General features: G+C 43.0%; 1 protein-coding gene across 4 annotated transcripts; it reads right to left on the bottom strand.

Annotated features, from left to right (window-relative positions):
* Positions 1 to 841: 841 nt before the first annotated feature.
* Positions 842 to 23,996, bottom strand: LOC126996663 (RNA helicase aquarius-like). 4 transcript variants are annotated; one of them, XM_050857370.1, is made up of 2 exons: positions 23,303 to 23,996; positions 842 to 10,062 (listed from the first exon to the last, which is right to left on the bottom strand). In XM_050857370.1, exon 2 carries the CDS (start codon positions 10,011 to 10,013, stop codon positions 5,796 to 5,798), a length of 4,218 nt encoding a protein of 1,405 aa, XP_050713327.1. In that variant the 5' UTR covers positions 10,014 to 10,062; positions 23,303 to 23,996; the 3' UTR covers positions 842 to 5,795. The 4 variants fall into 4 exon arrangements, with proteins under 4 accessions (XP_050713327.1, XP_050713324.1, XP_050713325.1 ...); XM_050857367.1 differs by lacking the exon at positions 23,303 to 23,996 and adding an exon at positions 22,854 to 23,028; XM_050857368.1 differs by lacking the exon at positions 23,303 to 23,996 and adding an exon at positions 22,644 to 22,763.
* Between the last annotated feature and the right edge of the window lie 3,902 nt (positions 23,997 to 27,898).

The following is a 27,898-nucleotide window of genomic DNA, read 5'->3' as shown; positions in this document are numbered from 1 at the left end:
ATAAATAGCTGGGTGAGCTGCACGTAAACTACCCAAGCCAGGATTCAGGCCCAGGTCCACGGAGTCGTATTCAGGTACTCTAACCACTACTCCACAGAGGCGTATTGTGATGTGATAGATTAAAAAAACTTTTGGCTGGTTAAAGCTAGTTAAAAAGCATTTCCAAGGGGGTAAATTATTGCCAAATGAGAGAATATGGTCACCATATGAGAATCAGGGTACCAGTTGATTAGGGTTAACAAATGTGAATGCACCAAATCCGAACACACCCAAGTGTAAGAATTTACTGTGTGTGTGTGTGTGTGTGTGTGTGTGTGTGTGTGAAAAGAGATTCTCACATTTAACATGTTCGTATTTGGTGAATTGCTCTTGTTGACTCCAATAAATTGCTGCCCTAATTCTCATAGGGTGACCATATTCTTCCATTCAGTAATTATTTATCCCCCTGAAAACACTTAAATCATATTTAATGACCATATTCTTACATTTGACATTTTTGATCATTAGGAAATGTTCTGTTCTTGATATCTTTTCCTGCCAAAAGTTTATCAATATCACATATTGTTATCCTGCTTCTTGGTTGCCTGGCCACCATGTCGATGACATTGTGACAGCTGACAAAACCATTCACAATCTGAGTTAGTCCGGCCACATGTGATAATGTGTTATGTGTCACCTCTCTCTCCCCACACCCACTGCAGTTCTGGGAAGAGCAAAGTATACAATTATTGTGTGGGAAAAGTTCACTAAATACACCATGTAAGATAAGGTAAAAAGCCACTAAAGCAAAAAAAAAGGGTGATTGTGTGGGCTCTGGCACCAATTAGCATTTTTCTTATTGTTTTACTTATTTGCATTTGGCCAGCTTTCTCTGGCATCAATGTGTCACCAAATGCAAAAATTTAGTGTGTGTACGTGTGTGTTTGCGCGTATCGTACTGCTCAATAAATGTGACCTCTACAATGTAGAGAGTGTATTATTTAGACATGTATTAATGCCAGAGTAAAGGACTAATATATAATGTAATTAACTGTTTCTCTATTTAGTATCACTTGCTAAAAAAAAATTCCATGCATTTACAATAGGGAGTGTTGTTAAGGTGACAGAAGTTCCAACTAGTATTAAACAATTCATTCATATATTATACAACCTTTAAATTTAGCTAGTGAGACTTGGGGATGTGAAATAGTATTTGTAACTTATTATTGGTGCTACAGATGTGATGTCACTACTTATAAAAAAAAGAAAAGAAAATCTTCCATGAATCCAACAATAAAATGTAGTATGTACTTCTGTGTGCAAAGGCAGCTATATTTTTGTTTTTGTCTATCGAATGTATATATTATAAATAAATGTTATAAATAACTTTATAAGGACATTTATTTGATTTGTCCATCCATTAATTCTAGTGTAAAAGGTGATGAGTGAATGGGTTAGTGGAAAATATGTGCCAGACATTGGAGGTCATGTGGCATTATGGTCAGATACAGGTAAACAGGGTAAAGAGAAAAGACAGTGATGTATGGAAGAATGATACAACACTGGGAAAAAGAGCTCTGGAAATGTGACCTCATTGAAACAAGGAAATGTTACTGTCTAAGGTTCTGTGAGAAAAATCAGGAGTTTGTGGAAATGCAGGGAATAGAGACAATGTACATATAAAAAGGGTAGGAGAACCAGAATTAAGAGCAGGGAAGCCAGAGACAGAAGGGGCAGAAGAGACAGAGCTGGGAAGTAGGAGAGCAAGAGGAAAGTAGAAGAAACTAGGGAATATGAGTAGGAGGGGGATAACAGACAGTATTGGTTATGCATGCAGTGCTACACTCAGCCACCTGGAGAATTGTCTATGAAGTACTTTCCCTAAAGAACTCTGCTCTTTTTTCTATTTTGAAATTCTGGAATACAAGTTATTGTTTGGAGCAAAAAATCCAAACAAAGTGCATGCTGATCAGGAAAAAATATACATTATCCATTGCTCGTAGTTATTCAGGTCCGCATCAATTTATGGTAAACATGACCACTGAGTGCCAAATGTAGGCGGGCTCATGTCTATCTTGTGAATGGCAGAAGGCAACATGAGATGCTTCATCTGATTATTTTGCTTTCTAGCATCTCTAATTTAATTTAAACTGATGTTAAATGGGTATTATTTCCGAAGGTGCGTTTAACTTCCATTCTTAAAATCGGTGTTTTACACACACAGGGCTACAGTAGGCAACATTGAAACTGTAAAAAATGCTGGTAAACAGAGGGTAAAGCATCGGTTTCTACAAAGATGCACGCAAGGGGCTTCAAGTGGCAAAGAGGTGAACTGATACCTAATACAGTCTATTGGAAATCACGAGTGGTTCCAGAAGGAAAGAGGTAATCAAGAATCAATTTTGTGGTAGATGGAACAGTGAAGGCAGGGGTGAGGGAAGTGTGGAGGAGGTGAGGGAGTAGAGAGCTGGACATAGGGGTAGTAGGAGGAACATAAGAACATAAGAACGTAAGGAGTCTGCAAGAGGCCGGTTGGCCTATACAAGGCAGCTCCTGTACACTCAACCCCACCTTACCTCACCATCCATGGCTTTATCTAACCTCTTCTTGAATGTATCCATGGTATTGGCACCCACAACATGGCTCCCAAGCCTGTTCCATTCTACCACACTATTGGTGAACCAATTCTTGCCTATGTCTTTGTTGAATCTGAATTTGTCTAACTTAAAACCAATGCTACATGTCCTACCTGGCTCTTTTACCATCAAAATCTTACTGACATCCCCTTTATTAAAGCCCTTCATCCATTTATAGACTTCGATCAAGTCTCCTTGCAACCTTCGCCTTTCTAGAGAGTGTAGATTTAAATGCTTCAGCCTGTCTTCATAAGGGAAGTTTCTCACCCTGTGAATCATCTTTGTCATCCTCCTCTGTACAGATTCTAACATCTTGATATCCATTCTGTAGTAGGGAGACATGAACTGAACTGCATAATCGAGATGAGGTCTAACTAGTGCTAAGTAAAGTTTGAAGATGACTTCAGCGCTCCTATTGCTTACGCTCCTTGAGATGAAACTAAGGTTGGTGGGGGTGAACAGAAGCAGAAATTGACAGTGCAAGACATTTGGGATGACTTGAGGAATCAACATGAAATTGAGCTATAAAATCAGCATTTGCAAAAATGGTCTCATCAGGAGAGAAGTCATGGGAATCAAAGGCTTTCTTATGGGGAGGGAAAGAAGAGGTCTGAGGGGTCCAAGAAAATGAGAAGCAGCAAGATCAGTAATAGGCTTTGGACATTTAGTTGTACAGTCACCTCTCGATTAACATGAGTTTAAATAACGTGTCATCGAGCGTGACATCATCGATGAAACATTATTAATACATTGGTGGTTCACGGAAACAACAAAAACACACGCTCCCACTCTACTCAAATTTGCTCCTCACCCGCGCCGGCCATCGCCCCTCCCCGCCTCGCGCCCCCGCCACCGGCCGCTCCCCTCACCTCCGCCGCCCCACTTCGCCTGCCTCCCTCCTCTTCCCCTGACCACCCATGCTATTGGTGACAAAGACAACTCCCCCAAGTTAAAAGTTTTCTAAAGAAAGAATTGCCACACCACATTTGCAAGTCAGTGACACAACAAAAACGCGTCCCCACACCACCCTCCCCCCTCCCTCCCCACCCCGTCCTTCCACCTCTTCACAGGAGGTGGAAGGACAGGGTGGGGAGGGGGGAAGGAGCGGGGCGGGGACCCGGTGGACGACAGCGGCGACGCATCAACAGGGCGGTGATGGTGAGTGCAGGGATGCGTCTTTGTTGTGTCAGCATCTCACAAATGCAATGCAGCAATTCTTTCTTTAGAAAACTCCAACTCAAAGGAGTCATCCTTGTCACCAACAGCATGGGCAGTCAAACAAAGAGGAACGAGGCAGGTGAGGCGGGGTGGCGGGGGTGAGGGGAGCAGCCGGCGGCGGGGGCGCGGGGCAGGGAGGGGTGGTGGCCAACGCAGGTGAGGAACAAATTTAAATAAAATGAGAACGTGCATCCTTGTTGTTTCCGTGACCCACTAATGTATTAATAATGTTTTTTTTTAAGGTTAGAGTAACAAAATCCCCAAAACAGGCAGACTTTCCCAGTGTCCAGGAACATAACCCCCCCTATTACCATTGTTTCCTATGAGGAAATTATGTTTAAATAACGCGACATCTCCAGGAACGTAACCCTTGCGTTAATCAAGAGGTGACTGTATGTGCACATTTACAATGTACGAGAGGACTGGGTTTCGAGGTTCAATGAATAGAGGCTGGAGTGTCAGGATGCAAGACAGAAAAGGGGTTAGCAAATGAAACTGGAAGAAACACACCTGCAAGGGTGTAGTGCACTGGATTATGGAAGATGAAAATGCGTCATAAAAAGGCTTAAAAGGAGTGGTATGGGAAGGAATAAAAAAGGGAAGAAGGAAGGAAGGGTATATGATATTTGTCTTCCACAGAATATAGGTGAGTGGACAGATATGGATCAGAGATACTGTGGATGATGGGTGAAATAGCCTATATAGGTATCATAAAGTATACATGGTTGTAAAGAATAAGGGAAATGGGAGAATAGGGCCACTCATGACATGTGGTTAGTCTTACATCCTCATGACACAGTCCTCATGCCTTAAGAAAAATGAGGAGATAATAGGAGGTGAAGGAGAGAGAAAGTGAAGGTGAAAAAAATTATGAAGTAAAAAGTGAAGGGGAAAAAAATTATGAAGTAATAGTCCAAAGAAAACTTGGATCAAGGACAGGGGCCCTAGGCCGAGGAGGTGGCCACTAGGTCCCTTTCCCCAGAATCAGGCACCAGTCCCTGGTCCTAAAGCCAACCCCATGATAACAATCAGCTTGGATATGGGGGGAGGAGGGGTGATGGTGATGTAATGATGATGCTAATGTTCTCCCAGTAATTATTCCTTCATTATGCAGCTTCAATGGTCTTCCAAAACACATTTTCACAATAGTACATTGTTTCTTTCATAACTCTCAATACACTTTCAGAAACATAGTGATAACCCTTAAGAGGCTCAGAATATTTCAAAAATACACTAATTATAATACCAAAAAGCTAGTTGTAGGTTTGGACATGATGAAAATGACATTTATGAGTTATCTCAGACACCCAAAGAATATGGTCCATACATTAAGACTCTTTAAATGTGCATGTCTTCCCTATGTATTGCCCTTAACCTACTATGCATGTGGAAGCTGATTATTATTTCAGCATATATGGACTTGGGGAACACAACAGTTTGCCAACTCATTTTCAAACCTGAACAAGGTCAAGCATGTATAAAAATATGTATGTATGAAAGTCACTATTTACATTTTCATTATGTAATACAATCCATACAAAATGTATTCCTCAAGATAATTTATATCTACAGTAGTTACTACAATAACAGTGCATCTTAACAACTATCTTTAGAACATAACTTCTGCCTCCCAATCTAAATTATACAATGATACTCTCCTACATCACTTCCTCCCAATCTAAATTATACAATGATACTCTCCTACATCACTTAACACAAACATTTGCACCAAATCAAAATCATGGTCTTGTAAAAGCATAGATCTTTTAGTAAAATGTTCAAATATGTACAAGCATAATTATAAAGAAATAATACAGTAAATTAATTCAAAAAATAATTTGAACATGTTCAGGTTACATACAAAATTACCTAGAAAAAAAAAAAAAAATCTGTGATGCCAGAATAATCTTTTCATTATCAAATGTTATCACCTGTAGGTCCTGACTTGCCAATGAGAGGAATTTATTTGGTTTCAACTTCATTTACTATGAGCATTGATGTTTCCTCATCTTCTTTGCCTGCAGCTTCCTCATCTGAGTCATACTTTGCACCAGTGTCTGGAGGTAGTTCATGGATGGCCATAGTTCCAGGGGCCTCTCCAAGACCAGCAACAGCTTGAATATTTGCACACACCTCTGAGTACAATTGATGCACCAAGCTACTCATGTGAGTCACATCTGCAACTTCAACAGGCTTGTCTTGCAGCAGTTGAGAGTGTGGCCGGTGTGCTGGCCAGTGCTCCCATGGTGCCAAGTGTAGTTGTAATGGCCTTTTTGTCAAGAGAGAAAATGCTGGCTGTAGTTCATAACAATTTTTGAACAGAGAGACACGAGCAAAAATGTACAGGCCCAGCCGAGCTCTAGACATAGCCACAACAAGACGCCTCACATCTCGTAAATGTCCTACAGCCCTGGTTCGCACCAAGGACAATAAAATGTAGTCATTTTGTTGTCCCTGATACTTATCAACAGTACTGATCTTGTGAGGGCGACCAAACAGAGGATTTCTGGCACACCTTTGCTCCACTACATCTCTCAATAACTCTTTCTGACCATTGTAAGTGGTCAACAGAGATATTTTTGAGGCAGGGTATCCAAGAAGTCTCATGTACATATACAAATGTACTACATACTCAGCCTCTGCCAAATTTTGATAAAAATATTTGCGTGGTTCTGACTCTCCACGGCCTTCCAGGTCATCTACATTTATCAACTGATACTCATAATACAGTCCAGCATTGGCAGTTCTAAACTCTGGCCATGAGATTACATGAGGAAGATCACCTAAGTTATTGTATCTCCAGTTGTAGAGTGCGCAAATAGATGGTCGGGCTCGGCCTTGAGCATCTAATTCAACTGTGGGAACCCCCAGCCTGACAAATCTAGTGAACAAACTTTGCTCACAATTGCTGTACTTTTGAAAAGCCATGTTCTTGATGACAGGAGGCAGCTGATGATGGTCTCCAATCATGACCCAACGCTTGAGTCTGTTTCGACCATCTTCAGGATTCTGTAGCAGCAATGGAATAAATGTTTCAATTTCTAATATTTGTGCACTTTCCTCCATCAAAATGTTGTCAAACTGAAACCCTAAGTCCACTAGTTCTCGACGCTTGAGAGCTGCGTGAGTACATGTCATGGCAATAATTTTGGCTTCCTTAACAAGTAGATACCTTGTACGATCAAGACCACTCCTCAACATTTCAAATGCACGGAATTCCTTCAACTGTGTAAAAATGTTCTCCAGGTACCTGAAACAGCCTGATGCAATTTCCATATCTTCCTCATAACTTTTGCCTTTGAACAAAGGTTGGGGTGCATTACTAAAGAAAATGTGGAAAGGAAACAGATCAGCTACTTGTTCTACATTGACCGGTTTGCCTGAAGTGGCAGTAACCTGACTCATGTAGCACTCCCATCGTGCTAGGACATGTTGAAGGAAGAAGTAGCCAGCCGTTTCACATGACGCTCCCATTTCTCCTGCCACTCCAAGAGATTCTTTGAGTCGAGTCACTTCCTCCAGTAGTTCAAGCCTCTTGCTAAGAACATAGTTGACACGTCCATATCTACTGAAGTCCTTCTCAGTTTCTAAAGCTTCTTCACCATGACCAAGACGCAATAGATGCCTCTCATCAACATCAAGTGCAATAACTTTCTCAAAGAGCTGATTGAGGGCTTGATTAGAGTGTGTTACAACAAGAGTGCGCTCAGCTGGATTATTGTGATAAATATTTGATATGATCTGAACTGCAACATCTGTCTTCCCTGTCCCTGGAGGACCAACAACCATGGTGAGACCAGGCTGCATTCCTGAACGAATGGCTTCAACTTGTGTGGGAGTAAACTGGACCCTATTTTTGCGAGGTACAGTATATGGATAAGGCCCTCTGCTGGGAACAACATAAGGTTCAACAAATATACTCTTGGTTACCTTTGCCTCCTCTTCCTCAGCTGGTCGCTTTACTGTCTTTTGATCCTCAAATGTTAACTTGAAGGGTGGGTGCAAATCAGGTTTTGAATTATGATGAACTGAATGATTTGGGAAACTCTTCTTCAAGTGTTCAAAATTTAGAAATGTGTCATTGAAGTCTAAGGTAGCCAATGCATTCTCCCTCTGTGAGTAATGGGCAGCCCCTGGATCTCCATAACCAAGGATGATGTCTAGCAGCCAGTCAGGCACTACACACTTAGTATTCATCAGGTCCCTGATGGTTTCTAACACAGCCTTGAAGTTATTTTCTTTGGGTTTCCGCCTCATTAAAACATTGAAAGTCTCATAAACATCTTCATTTCCATTACTAGACTTAATATTATCCATGTCAATTTTGTACTGATTACAATCTAACCAAACTCTATAGGTTCTGGTCTCCCCTTTCAGTTCAGGTTTAGGCTCAGGTCCCTCCTCAATGACCCTGCCATTCTCATCCAGCATTCCTTCCACCTCACACCCTCGGATATACCTGATGCCCCATTCTTCAGAAAAGTGTCCTTGGGGATTAGGCAGTTCTTTAGGATTCATTAATGACAAGAGCAAGCAAACATCATGCTTTCTCAAAGCTTCCCATTCATTTCTTATCTCTCTTCTGACACTCAAATTAATAGTGATGTCAGCCCTGACTCGTGAAGGCTTGTCCTCACCTACATTAGGCTTTGCTACTTCACATACTGCAAAATTGGCTATGGGCTGTGCCATGCGAGCCCATCCTCTGAATATTACTTGATTGCTTTCAGTTAGCCAAGGATTTAGCCTCATTACTATATCCTCAATGTCCTGCCGAATTTCATAAGTTGATTCAAGTCTAAATAAATCAAAGTTCCTCAACAAATAATCATGTAATGTTAAAAACTGAAGGTTTAACTTTGGTAAAGCTAAACATGCATCACCTGAAAAGTACTCTGAGGGAACAATATTATCATCCCAAATTATCTGCTCAGTGGGATATAAAGGCATGCGATTGATTGCCTCTAATTGTGAAATGCGTCTTTGGTATTTCCAAAGGATAGCCTCAATCAAATATTTCCTGTCAGTAACATTTTCATCTTCTGTGGGTATTAAATGAAGCAACTGACACAGTCTTTGAATATCTGCATCAGACTGTGGTTCAAAATACTGCCTCAGTGTTTCTGTGTCATCCACTGCTGCAACACTGGAAAAACTAAACTGAGATAATTCTGGGAAATTTCTAAATGTAATGCTTTGTAGTTCCTTTACTTGGTTGTAATGAATTTTCATTACATCTAAGTCAGATAGGGGCTGCCCAGTATTATCATTTATTTCAAATTGTGCAAATACTTTCAGGATATGTAACAATTGTGAGAAAAGCTTGCCTTCCTCTCGAGCAGCGAGTGGAGACAAATGGCACTTCACAAGAAAATTACATGAGTACATGAGTGTATTGAAGAATCTTCTTGTAGGGAGTTGGGATTCAAGATCAATCATTAGTTCCAGGAATCTTTCACAGTAATGTACAACATCTTGATTCAGCTCCTTATCTTCTAAAGATATACTTGATAGTTTCTTCAGAAACTGCTGCATCAGTGAGTAAAGAAATTTTGTATCAAAATTGAAATGTTCCAGTTCAACACCACTTAGCTTCTTCCTGTGTCGTGCTGTTCTTTTTAATGCTTTGGCCCAATTGGGAAAGTCCTTCAGCACATTCTGCAGCTGACCATCTGACAGACACTCAAGAATATTATACGACACAGTGTGGCTAATGCCATTGCGTATGAGGTCTGTCTCAATACTGTTGTACAGATGGTTGAGGAACACTATCATGTGTGTGTGTTCTTTCTGAGTAAACCTGTTGCTTGTATCTAGGCATGCCTTCATCAGGTGTCTAAGGAAGCCTACAAAAGGACCTGGGTGCTTCACAAAAGAATCCCAAGCTGGAACACGCTCACGAAACTTCTCATTGACCAAAATTATGACAGACATTAAGTGTGCTGGACTGGCATTTTCAGAATAGTTTGGCCACACATAGTTTTCAAGGTACTGACTCAGCTCGAGCACAACAATGCGACGAGTACTGAAATCTGTTGCTCTCACTTCACTTTCATAAATATCATTTATTACTTGGGGGTCATAGGGTAGGTGAGTTTCCTTGGTGTCTGGTGACCAATACTGCTGTGCCAGGAAAGTAACCCGATCAGCACTAATCTGCTCAACTGTTAATCCCTTCATCCTGAAGACTGGGATTTATCCTGTCACCTTTACAGCATTCTTGATAATTCTGAAAAGAAGCAAACATAGAAATTAATATTACTTGACAGTAAAACAAAATCTTCCAAAAAAAAAAAAAAAAAAAAAAATTACAGCTAAAATACACTAACAACCAATCATAATCTTTCATGTCCAATACTTTGTGGCTTGACACTATATCTGTGTCTAAAATTTGGTGTCCTTCCATTTATGAATAAAAGTAGAGCTGAAAATGATGATTCAGATGTTTTATTAATTTTGAAAGTCAAAACATTTCAACAGAAGATAAAAAATCATTTATGTTTCAGAGAAACATGACTGGAATGTAATTCTGCTGCTTCTTTGAGAAAGACATAACAGCATTCAATTCCTATCTAATTATAAAACTTAGTTAAATTATATTATTAAATACAACAATTTTGTTAATGCAAAGTAAGATGACCACAAACAACATTCTGATTATACTAAGATATATAATTTACAGAAAAAGCAAAATCAAGCCAAAATTGTGCCACTTGAAAATCCACAGTTTGTAAAGTGAATGTACATACATAGTAAACATTTACTGTTCACAGCAACCTGCTTTTTCAAACTGAAGTTCAATGCCATGCATTCATTATTCCGTTCATGTCAGCAAACAGTTCCACTGACAAAGTAAAAGCTAAAATCTGGTGACTGTTTAATTAAGTCGTGGATACAGTCACATGTGACGCACACCTAGAAATGTTGGAGATGCCGGTTGCGCCTATGGTGAAACCATTTTAAAGAGTTCCTTGAGGCGTTGGCTCCCGTGGGTCCTTTCCTCCCCTCTGCTCTGCCACACAGTCCCAACACCTATCTCTTCCTCTTATATGTTACCTATAGGTAACATATGAGAGGAAAAAACAGGTGTTGGGACTGTGTGGCAGAGCTGAGGGGAGGAAAGGATCCGCAGGAGCCACTGCCTCAACAGACTCTTGAAAATGGTTTCATTATACTGTCAATTCGGTTGGAGGAAAAGGCCTAGTGTGACACCAACATGAATCCCATTCCCTTGTTTTCTGCTCTGAGTGCTCCTGTCCTGCAGAGATCAAAGGGCACCACGCTCACGTCTTCCTTTCGGCCACCTCTTTTGTTTCTTTTTAGGAGCAGCGAGTAGCGGGCTTTTTTTTTATTATTGTTTTCTTTTTTTGTGTGCCCTTGAGCTGCCTCCATTGTTGTAAAAAAAAAAAAAAATATATATATATATATATATATATATATATATATATATATATATATATATATATATATATATATATATATACACAGTCATCCCTCAAATAGTACGGGGGTTAGGGACTCAGGACCCCCATACTATTCGAAAATCTGTATAAAATTAGTGCTCCCCCCTAGAAACACTCCTGCTGGGCTGTGTTTGAGCGAGGGAATCGGGACTCTCGGAACGTTCCGAGTGCTCTCAAACGCATGACGCGGCAGCACAAGTTGCCAACTCGGCACGCTCACTCCGCTCCCGGCTTTGAGAGGTAGAACGCTTCTGTGCTATGATGACGTCATCAGCAAATCAGCAAACAAACACATAAGTGCTTCCATTGCATCAGGAAAATCACCGTACCCCATTTTGCTGCGAGTGAGACGCCGTTACCATAGCAACGACGAGGCTTAGTAAAAGTACAGCCTTTATCTTTACTCTTGTAGCACTGGAAGTTATAATACTGCGGCAAGAATTTCTTTTACACTATGATAGATACAGCGAACTCTGATTTCATTCACGTGGTATGTTCTCCCAACCGCAACGTAACTCATCCCAAAATGTAACTTCTCCTAAATCTGAATTCTTCTGCAAGGTGAACACCTTTCTCGAACGCTCTGGGGTGCTTTCAGTAGGTGTTTTGGTAGAACAGTGTTGCCACTCACGCCATGGCTATTTGGTGCAATGAGCGGGAAATTTAAAAATCCTAAAAAAATTCTTACATGACAATCCATATAAAACCGAAACCATACTATTGGAAACCGTACTATATGAGGGACGACTGTATATATATATATATATATATATATATATATATATATATATATATATATATAGATAGATATATATATATATATATATATATATATATATATATATATATATATATATATATATATATATATATATATATATATATATATATATATATATATATATATATATATATATATATATATATATATATATATATATATATATATATATATATATATATATATATATATATAAACCCGATTATCCGGATTATCCGAAATTGATCTGGATAATGCAATAAAAAAAAAAATTCTATACTAAAACGTTATAAAACATCAAAAATAAATAAAAGTAACTACATATGTACTATATTAACACATTTAAAATTGATAAGAACAGTTAAAATGAATATGCTTTCTAATACGTATTGCCGAAATAGCTTGTAACGAATAGATCAATGTATTAGACAAAAAACATTAAACAAACTCTCAACAACACCACGTCCGCACCTTCGCCCCAGCACGGACGTAGGTGCGGCGAACGAACAAACTACTGCACGACTACTCTCACACCGTACTCTCAAGACAACGACACAAACACGACTCCCCTCTCCACTCCATGCCACATTCCCCTTCCAACATACGAGTTGCGCGATAATATGAGTCATCATACTGTGTCTCCACCTGCACGATGCATCAAGGTCACACTTGCAAGCTTGCACAACCATTCACAATCGCACTCTGCAACATTCACAATTCAGATCTGCAACGCTCACAAGTATCAACATACACTGGTCCAGACAAGGAGACACACAGACAAACATACAATAAAACATTTACACCACATGTTTTAAGCGTACTACTTTGTTTAGCGTAGCGTGTGTTTGTTTGGTTTCATTGTTTACATCGTCAGTCGGCGGCAGTCGCGCAGCGACAGCATCCTCATCCATCCTGGCTAATGGTTCGTCCATACTAGCTACATGTGTTCTAATGAGAAAATAAGAACCAAGGTGCAAGATCAAAGTGATATTCATCCAAACGAGAAAGCAAGACACAATGCCGACGATCAAACTGGCGGCGATCAAAATGGCGGCCATAAATCCGGATTATCCGAAAATCGGCATCCGAAAGAGGCTTCCCCTTCCATTTAGGATAATCGGGTTTTATATATATATATATATATATATATATATATATATATATATATATATATATATATATATATATATATATATATCTATATATATATATATATATATATATATATATATATACTACGATATATATTTACAGCAAAGGAGACAGCTCAAAGGCTTTAAAAAAAAAATAATGAAAAAAAGCCCGCTACTTACTGCCCCTAAAAAGATTAGAGGAGCGGCCGAAAGATAAGTCAATTTTGGTAGGAGAGGTGTCCTGATACCCTCCTCTTGAAAGAGTTCAAGTCGCAGACAGGAGGAAATACAGATGAAGGAAGATTGTTCCAGAGTTTACCAGCATAAGGGATGAAAGAGTGAAGATGCTGGTTAACTCTTGCATAAGGGGTTTGGACAGTATAGGGATGAGCTTGAGTAGAAAGTCGTGTGTGGCGAGGCTGCAGGAGGGGGGGAGGCATGCAGTTAGCAAGTTCAGAAGAGCAGTCAGCATGATAATATCAATAGAAGAGAAAGAGAGGCAACATGGCGGCAGAATTTAAGAGGTAGACGACTATCAGTAAGAGGAGGAGCTGATGAGACGAACGGCCGTAGTTTTAATCTTCCTCATTCCCGTTCCCTTCCCTTCCCTTTCCCTTGGCTGTGAACTGCGGTTTTAAGCGTCCCCGGGGGGGTTGGGATTGATTAACACTACCTCGAGAGAGAGCGGATGGGGTCGAAAAAGTGTTGACTTCGCGGGGTGCGAGGCAGGACATCTTCAGCTTCCCCTTCGTATATTTCATGAATAAATGGTGTTCTATTTGTTATTATAAAAGGAAATATATTGAAAAGTATCAGAATATTTTTATGAGTGATATTATATCGCAAACTTTGCTAAAGTTAATATTTCTTTTAGTTTTTAAGGACTAGTGTTTCCATTTGATTGTAAACATACAGCTATTCCTCAAGATTTTTATCATTGTCCCCAAGAATGGCAAAAGATGGCAGATTGATGACTAAATATGGCATTATAATGGCAATACTTATCATATACCACAAAAAAGGGGTTTTCTTGGCAACCACCTTGATTTAAGACAAAAATGCCACAAATGACACGACCTGGCAACCCCTATGTGGCTGCCCAGGTGTGTGTGATGAGTCATGGATACCAACCTGTCTCATAAATTAACTTACTCGCATTACTTGTTATTTACTTGTAGATCAACTACGCTATTGTTTTGTTTTATGGTATATAATGTATATGAATACAATGGTGTGTGAAAAATGCATTATTTATTTCTTTTTCTGTAATTATTGGTTTGAAAGTGCTGCCAACATTATTATGATGTGCAGATTGGTCTTGTCTGGCCCGCATATTTGGCGCAGGGAGGGGAAGGGGACGAGGCTGCTCATACATGCCCCAGACTCGCGTATGGGGATGGGGATGGAGGGAATGGGGAAGACTAATACTACGACCCGAAGAGCCTTTGACTCCACTCTGTCCAGAAGAGCTGTGTGAGTGGAGCTCCCCCACACATGAGATGCATACTCCATACGAGGGCGGACAAGGCCCCTGTATATGGATAGCAACTGTGCGGGGGAGAACTGGCGGAGACGATACAGAACGCCCAACCTCAAGGAAGCTGATTTAGTGAGAGAGGATATGTGAAGTTCCCAGTTAAGATTCTGAGTTAACCCGGTAGCAGTGGGGATCATGTTTCTTAATTAATGGTCCCTCCAAGCAAGAAAAATGAGAAAAAAATCATCATCCACACAAACCATTTCATAATATATATCAAAGCATTTGTGATCAGTTTATGTACAGGTAACTCTCGATTTACGCAAGTTTGGTTTACGCGTTTTTTAAATAACGCGGGGTCCAAAATCCAAATAAATGTTTAATTTAGGCGTTTTTTTCACTTATACGCGATATTTTATGGAGTGGCCACCAGATGTCTCACGCAACTGGACTCACACATCCACACAGCTGAGCTCAGTTCTTTCCGCGCGCCACTTGAACAACAATACAGTACCTACGCTGCCACGCTACTCAACAATAGGGGTGGGCAGGTACCGGTACCAGTACCGGTACTAACGGTACCAGCAATACGGTACGGTACCGGTGTCAGACTGCTCGGTACCTGTACCAATACTAGCCAGCCCCTCATGGTGTCCCTCATTTCTTCCTCACACGAGAGAGGCTGAGAATGAGTGCCCGAGTGGATATCTCGGTTCTGGTGACACGCGGCATGCAGCTGTTTGTTGTGTGGGTGTGGTTGTGTGGTTTGTAAACAATACAAATGGCGGCCGGGCTGGGATTGCGTGAAATAACTCCTCGTACAAGACTCATGATGTACAGTTTCTGATATCATATTCACCCCATTATTCTCACTAATATTAATAATTAATAATGAACACATGGACATTTTTTTCCAATATGATTTTTTTATGTAGCTTGTACTGCTCCTTAGTCATACAATCTTAAGCCACCTGTGACATCAAGATCAAGATCATACAAATGGCGCCCGACGGAAAAACGGGATAACAGCAAGGCATGGACGATCTTCCACCGATTTAGTCTTTGTATAGTAGTTATTAGATCGCCCTGTATTCTATGGTAACATATTATAGGACAGCTATGGACTATGAAGGATTATAAACAATAATAAAGGTAAGGTTGCCGTTGTTATTGGATAAGACGAAAAACGGACCATTAAAAACATCTCAAAGAAGAAAAAAATCATTAAAAATTTGTACAGTCAGCGTATAACGTGCAGGGCTAAACTTTCAGGCATTTTTTATGTGAAAAAATGCGCGCTATACGCCGAAAATTACGGTATTTATTTTTCGACAGAAACCTACCAACTGTTTGATTTACATTGTTTTTGACTTACGCGACCTCTTCAAGAACGCAACACTCGCGTAAATCGAGAGTTACCTGTATCATCTTTTTTTGGAGGTTTATATCATGGCACAAATTTGGCCCGTCACTGCTACGCAGTAAAGCCACAAATTTGGACCGTCGCTGCTACCAGGTTAAGGACAGACCGAGGATATTAAGTGTTGAAGAAGGTGACAGCTGAGTCTTGTCGAAGAATATGGGATAGATGTTTGGAAGATTGTGTCAAGCTGATAGGGGAAAAAATTGAGTTTTTGAGGCATTGAAGGACACAAGGTTCCTTTTACCCCAATTGGAAATGATAGCAAGGTCTGAGGTTAAGCGTTCTGCAGCCCCCAGTCTGGAGTCATGTAATTCCTGTTGAGAGGGTCTTCTATTGAAAGAAGTTGAATAATGCAGAGTGGAGTCGTCAGTGTATGAGTGGATAGGACAGTTTGTTATGGAAAAAAGATCATTGATAAATAACAGGAAGAGAGTGGGTGATAGGACAGAGCCCTGTGGAACACCCCTGTTAATAGGGAAGAACAGTGACCATCTACCACAGCAAAGATAGAATGGCCAGAAAAGAAACTGGAGATAAAGGAACAGAGAGAGGGATAGAATCCGAAAGAGGGGAGTTTAGAATGCAAAGACTTGTGCCAGACTCTATTGAAAGCTTTCAATATGTCTAGCACAACTGAAAAAGTTTCACTGAAACGGCTAAGAGAGGATGACCAAGAATCAGTTAACCCCTTCACTCGGGCGGGTTGTCCGTATTTACAACGTAAACAAAGCAGTCGCCCTGTATCAATTAAATAGTAAACAAAGCAGCTCTGCCAGTCTACTTTACAAGTTTCTTGGCCATTTTCCACTGCTCCTCACTCCTCAGCCACTGCCATCGTCTGTTTGTTTACATACAGCCATGTGGTTGCTTGTACCCACAACCGTTTTCCATCCGTACAGACAACCGACAACTCGCTCCCAGTTGGGCGCACGGGTAGCTGCGGTTGCCAATAGCCCCAACGGTTGGAGGAAAACGGCCAGTGTGACACCGCCTTAAGGAACACACATGACACCAACAATAGGTAGACATAACCCATACATGTCAAAGCAGCACGAAACTCATGGTGATAATAAGTGAAAGTCGGGATGGTAAGAATTTAGGATTGAGCGCGAAACTCGAGGAACGCGAAACTCAGATAGTGCGAAACTCGGGAGGGTACTGTATATGGAGGAGAGCTGACGGCGCAATAGGCAGTGTCACACTGGCCATTTTCCTACAACTGTTGGGGCTATGTACACCCAACCATTGGTTCCATCCATATGGATGGAAAACGGTTGTGGGTGTGAGCAACCATGCGGCTGTATGTAAACAAACAGACGACAGCAGTGGCTGAGGGGTGAGGAGCAGTGGAAGATGGCCTACCAAGAGACTCGTAAAGTGGACTGGCAGAGCTGCTTTGTTTATTATTTAATTGACAAGATAAGAGAACACCCCGTGCTGTGGGACCACAGTTCAAAAAACTTTTTTCTCCATTTGAAAATTGTAGGACTCCTGTCCTTGGTAAAGATTCGTTTTAATGACATTACTAATTTCGAAATGCTGACTGCTTATTTCTGGACAAAATATAATGCTGTTTATCATGGAGATAGTATTTTTCTCTGGAAATGACTAAAAGATTGACTTTTCAATGCCTTTTGTGGGCCCACTGCCGCAGCCGCAAAATAGAGGTTCAACTTGTCAAAGAACTGTTTAAATGAAACACACAGTGTGAACCCTAGCTTAAGCCTTGATGACTGCCTAAGTCCAGACTGGACTAGGTGAGCAGGGCTCCGTCCCCGTGGAGAAGGCGTGCGGGTCCGCTAGCACTCCTGCGGGAGTGAGGGCAGAATAAGAAATGCGGATAAGTACCGCCCCCGGTCCGACATGTGAAAGAGGGATTTTACCATGCTTACGGTAAGGCGAGTAAAGGGGCCTGCAGGGGTTCGGGAGTCCCGTGGGCCACCCTGATCTAGAGGTGCGGGCTGGCCGTAAATCGTGGGGAGGATAACCAAGGAGTCAATGACAACCTGGCGCATCCGCTTGCATGGTGATCTGTGGCTTTTTAGTTACACCGTGTTGCCCTTGTGAGCCAGGGAAGCGGGTACCTCCTGCACAGTGCATCCAGCGGGACCACGGGGAGGCCAGCCACAAGAAGTAACCACGATTTAAGGCCAGCCCGCACCTCTAGATCGGGCTGGCCCACGGGACTCCCGAACCCCTGCGGGCCCCTTTACTCGCCTTACTGTAAGCATGGTAAAATCCCTCTTTCACATGTCAGACCGTGGGCAGTACTTATCCGCATTTCTTACTCTGCCCTCACTCCCGCAGGAGTGCTAGCGGACCCGCACACCTTCTCCACGGGGACAGAGCCCTGCTCACCTAGTCCAGTCTGGATTTAGGCAGTCATCAAGGCTTAAGCTAGGGTTCGCACTGTGTGTTTCATTTAAACAGTCCTTTGACACTCCCGCCATTTAAACCTGCAATGCCTTGACTCTCGTCACTTCGATATGGTCTGCAGCGCTCGGCAAAGATGTTTACGTGCCACTTGTACTGCGAAGCACACTGCTTTCCTGCGAACCTTCGCACCAGGACGTAAATATCATTGCTACGTGCAAGCTGAGGCGCGCCTTATGGGTGCGGTACACCGCCCAGACAGAGGTTAGAGGCATTGTGCAGGCAATTTGAACGACTTTTGGTAGTGTGCAACAATCTTTTTATATTTTTTGGAAAAAATCAAATATTTTTTAAAACTCCCGGATACGGGCGAGGTCGGATACGGTGCACCCAGATAACTGAAGGTTTACTGAAATCATATGGGTCAAGGATTACAACAAAGGCGATATAAGTAAAGTTCTGAGAATTAGCCAGCAGGATAGAACACGCAGTAATGAATTTAAATTAGAAAAGTATAGTTAGGAGGGAAATAGGCAAGCATTAGTTTAGTAATAGGGTGGTGGGGGAATGGAATAAACTAACCAATCACATAGTTAGTGCAGGGACGATAGCTTGTTTTAAGAGTAGACTGGATAGTTACATGGACGAGGATGACAGGTGGTAGTGAGGTGTGGGTGCAGTAAGGTGGCAGGGTACTGGAGCGTACGCCTGTAGCGAAGGTAAATGAGGATCAAGCCTCTACCTGTAACTCCTGAAACTACACCCCACCCATCGTGAGTAGTGCAGGGATTCTGGAGCTGCCCTGAGTAGGCCACTCGGCCTCTTGCAGTCTCCACGTGTTCTTATCCTCTTTTTATGTACTAACTTTTCAAGAGGTGGCTACCCTCTTGTCAGTATTATCAATCCACGCAAACTAAATTTGACACACACATCCAATTTAATCTAACCTAACCCAACCTGACCCATGCTCCGCTGCCAAAATACGAGATGGAAATAAAGGTATTATTCTAGTGTTTGCCCATACTCACCCCTCGCAACCAAAATTGGCTAGGGGGCCATTGAAACTGCAGGGAATGCAGTGGTAAACATGAAATGCATCACAAATGCATAGTTTTTGAGTTATGGGGGTTGAAAAATACCCTAGATGCAGGGAAATTCCTTACATTTACTTAGATGTTGGGAAATTCCATACATTCAGGGATTTTTTTTCCCACGTACGGAAACCACGCAATTTCACTTAGTCTCCATACCAAAGGGGGTTTGAGGGGAGCAAAGCCCCCCATTACAGTATTAAGGTTATAATGAAGCATCTAAACGGTAAATAATTTCCGTCATAAGAATCTTGCAACCGTCATATACAACTATGTATTTACTCACTGGTAGCACATACCAACACGTGAAGCACGTTCTGTACCACGTACGAACACGTGAACCAGGTTCGAACGCAGGTTACTTTTGTTCGAGAATTTATCATTCGAATTCAGATTTTTGGTTATTCTCTAATGTTTGTTAGCTGCTTTGTCAGGTAAAGGTCCAGTATAACTCTAGCACCTTAATTTAGGTCTATTTTCTTCCAAACCTTCACAAAACCCTTTGTACACATATACTGTAATACATTAGTAAAAAGTGGCGGACACCTAATACACTCCAGCAAAAAGGTTGTTCTAAAAAAAATAAAATAAAAATAAAAAAAAAACATGCATGGTGAGCCTGGTCTCATATACGTGGGCTAATCGCTAACCCAGCGTACCATCGCTAACCATCTTAAAACAGCCCGAGCCATGACTCCAGGTCATCCGGGGCTTGGGCTGAAAGGGCCGGGGCCCCGGATGACCTTGAGTCATGGCTCGGGGCTGTTTTAGGGTGGTTAGCAATGGTACGCTTGGTTAGCGATTAACCCACACATGTGAGACCTAGGTCCACCACGCGTGGTTATTTCACGCAGCCCAACGGCTGCCATGCTGAGGGCCTAAACCCCCTGCGAGCTATTTTGCGGCAGCAGCGGCACCACCATAAATGTTACGTATCATAAGGTAGCATTTTGGTAACGTTAGAAAAGTTCGTATTATATACGTATCCTACGTCCCCTCCTAAAATACCTATGTTGTATTTAGGTAGTGTTTGGTTGCGTCACTACAATACGTTACCTAAATGTAACTAAGACATTATTGTAATTCGTGTTACATCTACGAATACACTACGTAATGGTTTTACGTCACGATGATGGTGATGGGGACATGGTAAAAAGGTAGTAGAAACATTAGAAAAAGTGCTAATGGACGTCGTCATAAGGTTGCAGAGAGGTCATGAATTACGTTGTGAAATACATTGTAAGGATGTACCTGGGAGTCCACACAATTACGCAAAAGTTACAAAACTGCTACCTTTATACAACGTGGTAAATACGTAATTGTGTTAGCTGGGAATATGCTCCCCACCTAAAAGAACCGATTTCCCCCTTTTTCTACTTTTAAGTACTTGAGCCTTCATATTGTGGGTCAAGGACATTTATATGGAGGCATATTATCGTATTTTGGAGGCGCGGAGTCAATCTCCACAATTACCTTCAATTACTGGCAACACAAACCCTTGAAGCAATTCGAAACGCGGTTAGTCAGGATTCACGTGTTCGAACAGCTCAGGCAGGAAGTTCGAGAGCCTGCATTTGCCCTAGAACCCACAATACTCTCTAGGGCGTGATGGTGGACGGATCACAGGTAGCTAGTGGTTTTGCTTGTGTCAATGATAAACAATGAAGATACACCGTGTTTGGTTCCACGGACTCTACTAGCAGGACAGAAACCTTGCAATGAGGTGACAACCTACTAGAACCGGTGGTAGTGAGAGGGCATGAGTGTGGTGCAGGTGGTTCATGTGGACACTGCTGGCTGAGGGCGCCACGCCAGACCAGTGAGGTGAACATCGTTTGGTGGGTTCACTACGTTTCCCTCCCAAAACAAGCTTGGCCTCCAGTGGGAATAAGTGGTTTCTGTATGGGGAACACTAAATTCATCGCAAACACTTATTCTAGAGGTCGTGGGAGAAAGAAAATCCCTAAATGTAAGGAATTTCCCGCTAAAGATTTGTTTTAGTACCTTGCCAGTATCTCATTATCCACTTTATGAAACATCACTATCTCTTCATATATCTTTTCTACAAACCTTCAACAGTCATGGAAACGCTTTCAAAATCCAATTCAAGATTTTTTTTTTTACTCTTGAAAATAAGGGATGTTTACGAAAGTACGTCACCTCCTCTGGTGGCGGCCCCAGCGACAGTGGTGCCACCGCAGCCGCAAAACAGCTCTCAGAGGGTTTAGGGTGGGGGAGCATATTTAACCCGGTAGCAGTGGGGATCATGTTTCTTAATGGTCCCCCCAAGCGAGAAAAATGAGAAAAAATCACCCCTCACACAAATTATTTCATAATATATATCCAAGCATTTGTGATCATATTATGTATCATCTATTTTGGGGGGTTTATATCATGGCACAAATTTGGCCCGTCGCTGCTACACGGTGAAGCCACAAATTTGGCCTGTCGCTGCTACCGGGTTAAACTACTCCAACCGAACTTTACTACCTACAAACGGGGGGCAGCGCCCCCTCGACTCCCCATTCTAACCAGGGGGGGCTGTGCCCCACCCTGGACTCCCCTACATGTATATGCGACTTATTTCTACGAGGAGGTATTTCTCGCAACATCGGCTGCACCACAAACCTGTTATTTTTATGCAATTTCCATGAATTTTATCATGGAGCATGAATATAACCTAACCTAAGTACCTAACCTAACAAAACCCTCTGTGAACTATTTTGTGGCGGCGGCAGCGGCAATGTCGCCACGGCCAGCACCAGAGGAGGCGACGCGCTCTCGTAAACATTATTCCTTATTTTCAAGAGTAAAAAAAAAGTCATTGAATTGGATTTTGAAAGCATTTCCATGACTGTTGAAGGTTTGTAGAAAAGATATATGAAGTGCTACTGATGTTTCATAAGGTAGGTAATGAGATACTGGCACGGAATTTCCCTAGATTTAGAGAATCTCCCCCCCCACATACACTAAAAAAAATATGCGATTGCGACGGATTTCGTGTCCCCCACCTGAAACCCAGCACTCCGACAGGTCCCCAAGGTTGTTTTGGGGGTGAGGGGGGATTATGGGCAAACACTAGAATTTTACCGAGATAAATCCCTCTTCTTCTTCTTCAGGGACGTTTTAGGAGGCCTCAATATATCCCCCAGACCATAGTAACCGGACCCAGACCCTGCCACACACCCAGACCACCCCCTGTGAGGCAGCCAGCGTGGGCCAGGCCTGCCACCCGCCACTCCTGCGTCACCTACACCAAGCACGGCCTTGTCACAAACTTGTCTATAGCTTAATACACACCTGCTAGCCATGTGTTGCCCGGCACGTGAGTTGCACCATGCAGCAAACGTTGTGCTTCGCGTCCTCCCGCCGGTGTTGCGAGAAATACCTCCCCACAGAAATAAGTCGCTCTGGTGTCCACTACGCATGCGCACTGGGGAATACACAGCAGGAAAACACATTAATTTGCCTGGTTTTGTTCTAGTTTGTCCACTTGTGATCTTTGTGATGGTTGATATTGCTTGCACGAAAACAACAACACACCAGACCAACAGACTAAACAAGCAGGAACTGAGTGAACATCAACGTGGGGCAATTCTTTCTAATATATACCCTATTCGTTTGTTATAAAGTCTTCTCTGGATAAAAAGTGTTTCTCTGACGTTTTTGCCACGTATTGGAGCCCAAACGGAACAAGAAAACAATAGCGGTGGGTAAAATATAGAAAAATTAAGCACGTTGGACCTCACTCTGCGAGTTATTTTGCATTTGCGAGCAAGTCCTACAACACTCTTGCTCTTGCTCTTGCTGTACAGGTGACCCGTTGGAGAGTCAGGCCTTCGTATCGGCACACCCTGTAAAAATAAAACAACACAAGCAGTATCCATTACAAATCTTCCAATTCCCTATTTCTTGCACACCACATCTTTTCCAGAAAACTCTTCATGGCTTCTATAATTCTATCATTTGCTTCATCACTCAGTCCCAGCAGCAGCAGCATCCATTCCCTCTCTGTCCTTGCAATCCTCCCATTCACATCCCAGCCCATCTCTCTCAGTGCCACCCTCATCATCTCCGTCCTTTCTCTCCGGTACCTCCCACACACCAGTATCACATGCACGACAGTTTCATCCACACCCCTGTCACACATCTGACACACTTTGCTGCGGGACTCAGACCACCTGTAATTTCTTGCATTCACATTCATACACTGCGCTCGAGCTTGGAAGAGAAGATCACCACCCAGGCTTCCATCATACCAGCTGACACACTGCGGGGCTTCCTTTTCTCTGTACCATCCCAAAGTAGTCTTTCGCTCCATCACATGCTCCCACCTCCTCAGACCGTCACCTTTCTCTGCACTGTCTATCTCTTTCTTCCACTTTCTCACATTCCATTCTAGACCCTCACTATTTCTGTCAGTCACCTTCCATTCAAAGAAACGCCTCCCTTCCTCTCTGCTCACCCACCTGACTCGCATACCACTGTCACCAACCATTCTCACGCCAAGTGTGATCTTGATCTTGATGTCACAAGTGGCTTGAGATTTCTCCCCAGCCACTCCTTTGACCTTTGTATCAGCAGCTCCTCTGAAGGAAAACAAAACATACAGAAAGTCGGTGTTCAACTACTTGGGGCAAGATGTCATTGCCTACATCTCTTTCACTGCCTCAATCACTCGTCCATTCGTCTCTTCCCTCAGCCCCAGCAGCAGTGTTGAGTTCCTTATTCACATGCAACGCCGACCTTGCCTTCACCTATTCATACAGACGCAGTCCTGAAACGCCAGAATTTACTCTTCATTCTACTCAAACATGATCACTGCGTGTAACGAAACACACGAGAAATTTAACCAGACAAGGAAAGGTTTGCCGGCGCCGGGGATCGAACCCGCGACCAGCGAGACGGGAGAACCACTCTTTAACCAACGGCCAAAGAGGTAGCTACCCCACTCGCAGAGTGAGTTATGAGAGGCTCGCCCATCAGGCAAGTCGCTGCACTACACGGCTCCCCATTCCTATTTAGATTAATTTCTGTGTTGAGATTTCCTATTTTCTGTGAACTTCGGAGAGCATGGGCCATCACTCTACCTGTTACCCACTCAGGGTGACACAACAGAATCACAGGAGAGAATGCCCACCGCCTTGCCACCAGTGAAACACCGGGATTTTTTCTTTACTACACTCACACACGACCACCGCGTGTAACGAAACACACAAGAAATTTATCCAGACAAGGAAAGGTTTGCCGGCGCCGGGGATCGAACCCGCGACCAGCGAGACGGGAGAGCCACTCCTTAATCAGTCGGCCAGAGGTACCCCATTCGCAGAGTGAGTTATGGGAGGCTCGCCCATCAGGCAAGTCGCTGCACTACAGTCCCACCTTCTTTTACTGGACAATTGCAGCATTCAGGTGAACTCCGTCCCTTGCATACATGCTTGGTCGTTTAAAAATAGGTACTTACTACTCCGTCTATGGCCAAGAAGTTCACAGTTCCCTTCTGCCTCATCCAATCTAGCTTCTGCAGGTCTTGTTGTCTCTTGCCTCAGATGTTCTCATTGCCCTCCTTACCAGGGTCTTTTAAGAACTTCAAGGACTGAATAATCATGTCCTTACCATTCACTGCCTGCACTGCTGCCAATGGCGCAGCTTGAGCATTAGGGGCTGTGGCCCAAAATGTTTTATGAATAGCCCTGAATCTCAAATGCTGATTGTATTATTTTTTTTTTTATGAGGAGGACAGGGGAGAGGAAGAGATAACAGGAGGAGATAGAAAAGATGAAGACTACAACAGACAGATGAGACACCCGGTCTGGAGAGGCCAAGAGGAAAGTAGCAGATGAATAAGAGACGGACAATTAACACATATTGTGTCACAAGTTTACAACTCAGATAGTATTATTTTTATTTTTATTTCATGTTGCGAAAGTTAGCATGAGCACCTGGCTGGAACCCTTTGGTAGAGCAGTGTCTCACATTTTATATTCCTTTTACTCTAAAATAACTTGAAAACTATCCAGTGAAAACCTAAAGATTTCTGGGCTGGGCTAAGGCCCCAGTGTTTCGATATCTTATATATGCCCCTGACTGCTGCCATAACTTCTCTTACTGGGACATCAGTACCAATCTTCTTAGGTAATTTCCTCATCTTTGGAGTAAGAGTATGCCAGCTTCCATGTTTCTGATTACTTCCTTTACTTTCTCCGAGTTCCTCTATGCGAGCACTTCTCAAGTTAGTAAACCACTTCCTCTCATGTGGTCTCGAGTCATCCTTGCTATGGTGTTTCTTTTATTAATTTTCATGGTGGCCGATCTTTCTTGGGCATCTTGGTTCTCACCGGTAGCCTTGTCGTCTTAATGACCTCTACTTAATGTTCTTGCGTCTTACTCTGTAATAGGAGGGACTTCCTCTCTCAGTGTCACGAAACACACGAGAAGTTGGTCTAGTCCGGAAAAGGGGAAATATAAATTTCTAACGCCGGAGTCACCCCGCGACCAGCCAGACGGGCAACCAGCGCTTTACCGTTCAGCGAAAGTGGCTCCCCCTTGACCAAGTGGATTGTTATGGTCTTTCCGTATCGGAAGGGTCATTGTAACACTCCCGGTTTTTTTCCTTTGAGGTCTCTGCCTCTGTCGAAGCTTTCTAAGTGAGTAAATCTACCCGTCTTCATTATCACCACTTTCTTGCTTTTTTTTTTTTTCTTCTCTTCTTTGTTCCTTTGCTTTTCAAAGTTGGTGTTTCATTTATTCTTCACCGGATCCAAACAACAATTGCACAGAAACACTGAGTTGCTGTGCCGTAACTTCTTCAAGTTTCCATCGTTCAAAGTAAGAAAAAATAATCACTTGAAAAAAAAAAAAAGTCTTTTACATTCCCATATACCAAGGGTTCAAAGCCGGTGTTACGAGGAGGACTGCCTGGGGGTGGTGAAGCCTTGCTAGAAACAACAAGCTTGGGTTAATGATATTTATAGTTTATCGTATTGAGACTGTTTTCTATGCTTTAATTCAGACGGTGCTGTATGTTTCTGCTGGTGAATGTTGTAAAGGACCACCAGGGTATCTTTGGGGGCATGTCAGGGCCGGTAATGGGTGAAAACTTGTATACTAAAAATGTGTAAAATAAGCTGCTGATATCAGAGGGTCGCGTGGATTCCAAGATTTTTGGAAAAGGGTTGCGAGTGCAAGAACGTTAGGAACGTATTTTCGCTCATGATGCAGACCCCTTTTCATGCTTGAAAGCGATACACACACACACACACACACACACACACACACACACACACACACACACACACACACACACACACACACACACATCCTGACCCTAAAGGGGCTCTCACACATTCCCGGTCCCGATCGCGACCGTCCCCGATGACTCCCGATAAGCCGGTCGCCGGTCGACCGGCTGTAAGATCGGGGGTTGTCGGCGGCAGACCGCCGGTCGACCGCCGGTCGACCCTGAGGACCGTAGACGCAGCCGACCACCGCCGGTCAACTTTAAAATTTTCAAAGATATCGGCGAGGCGCCCGGTCGACCGGCGGTGTGGGAAAATGTCGCCGGTCGACCGGCGGTCAACCGGCGGTCGACCGGTGGTCAGCCGCCGACACCCACGGCAGACCGGCGGCAGACCGGCGGTCGACCGGCGGTCGACCGCGAGTGAACACCTGTGTCTGACCTGGGGATTAGCGAGGGAGGAAGGAGGAAAACGAAGAGGAACAGGTAGGAGCGAGGGATTACGAGAGAGAGGGAGATGCGATAAAGGAGGAAGAGGAATGGGTGAGAGAAAAAAAATATATATATATAGAGAGAGAGAGAGAGAGAGAGAGAGAGAGAGAGAGAGAGAGAGAGAGAGAGAGAGAGAGAGAGAGAGAGAGAGAGAGAGAGAGAGAGAGAGAGAGAGAGAGAGAGAGAGAGAGTTTTATGCACACGAATGAATTTAGGTATGAAGCTATTTATGAGGTAATTATAAATATATGAAAATGCAAAGAAAGTGTTTGCTCGTCGATGTGCAGCAGGTCTGCCGCCGGTAGGCCGGCGGTCTACCGCCGACTGACCTGCTGCGGTCGCCGGTCGGAGAAATCGAAAATCGTATAATGGTCGCCGGTCTACCGCCGGTAAACCGCCGGCTTACCGGCGGTAAGCCGCCGGTCTACCGCAGGCAGACCGGCGGTAAGCCGCCGGTCCGGGGATTATTGCCTATTTTGTCGGCGGTCAGGCCCCGATCGGCTTATCGGGAGTCATCGGGGACGGTCGCGACCGGGACCGGGAATGTGTGAGAGCCCCTTAACGGAGTCCAGACTGTCACATGGCGCTCCCCACAGCAGCCACAGGGTCGTTCTGT

The sequence above is a fragment of the Eriocheir sinensis genome, chromosome 10 (genome assembly GCF_024679095.1).
Source record: "Eriocheir sinensis breed Jianghai 21 chromosome 10, ASM2467909v1, whole genome shotgun sequence".
Lineage (NCBI taxonomy): Eukaryota > Metazoa > Arthropoda > Malacostraca > Decapoda > Varunidae > Eriocheir > Eriocheir sinensis.
Note: the sequence above shows the minus strand (reverse complement) of the source record. Positions and strands in the feature narration are given on the sequence as shown.

Excerpts from the sequence above, each read along its gene's own strand:
- LOC126996663 (XM_050857370.1), bottom strand. The coding sequence starts at position 10,013 with ATGAAGGGATTAACAGTTGAGCAGATTAGTGCTGATCGGGTTACTTTC.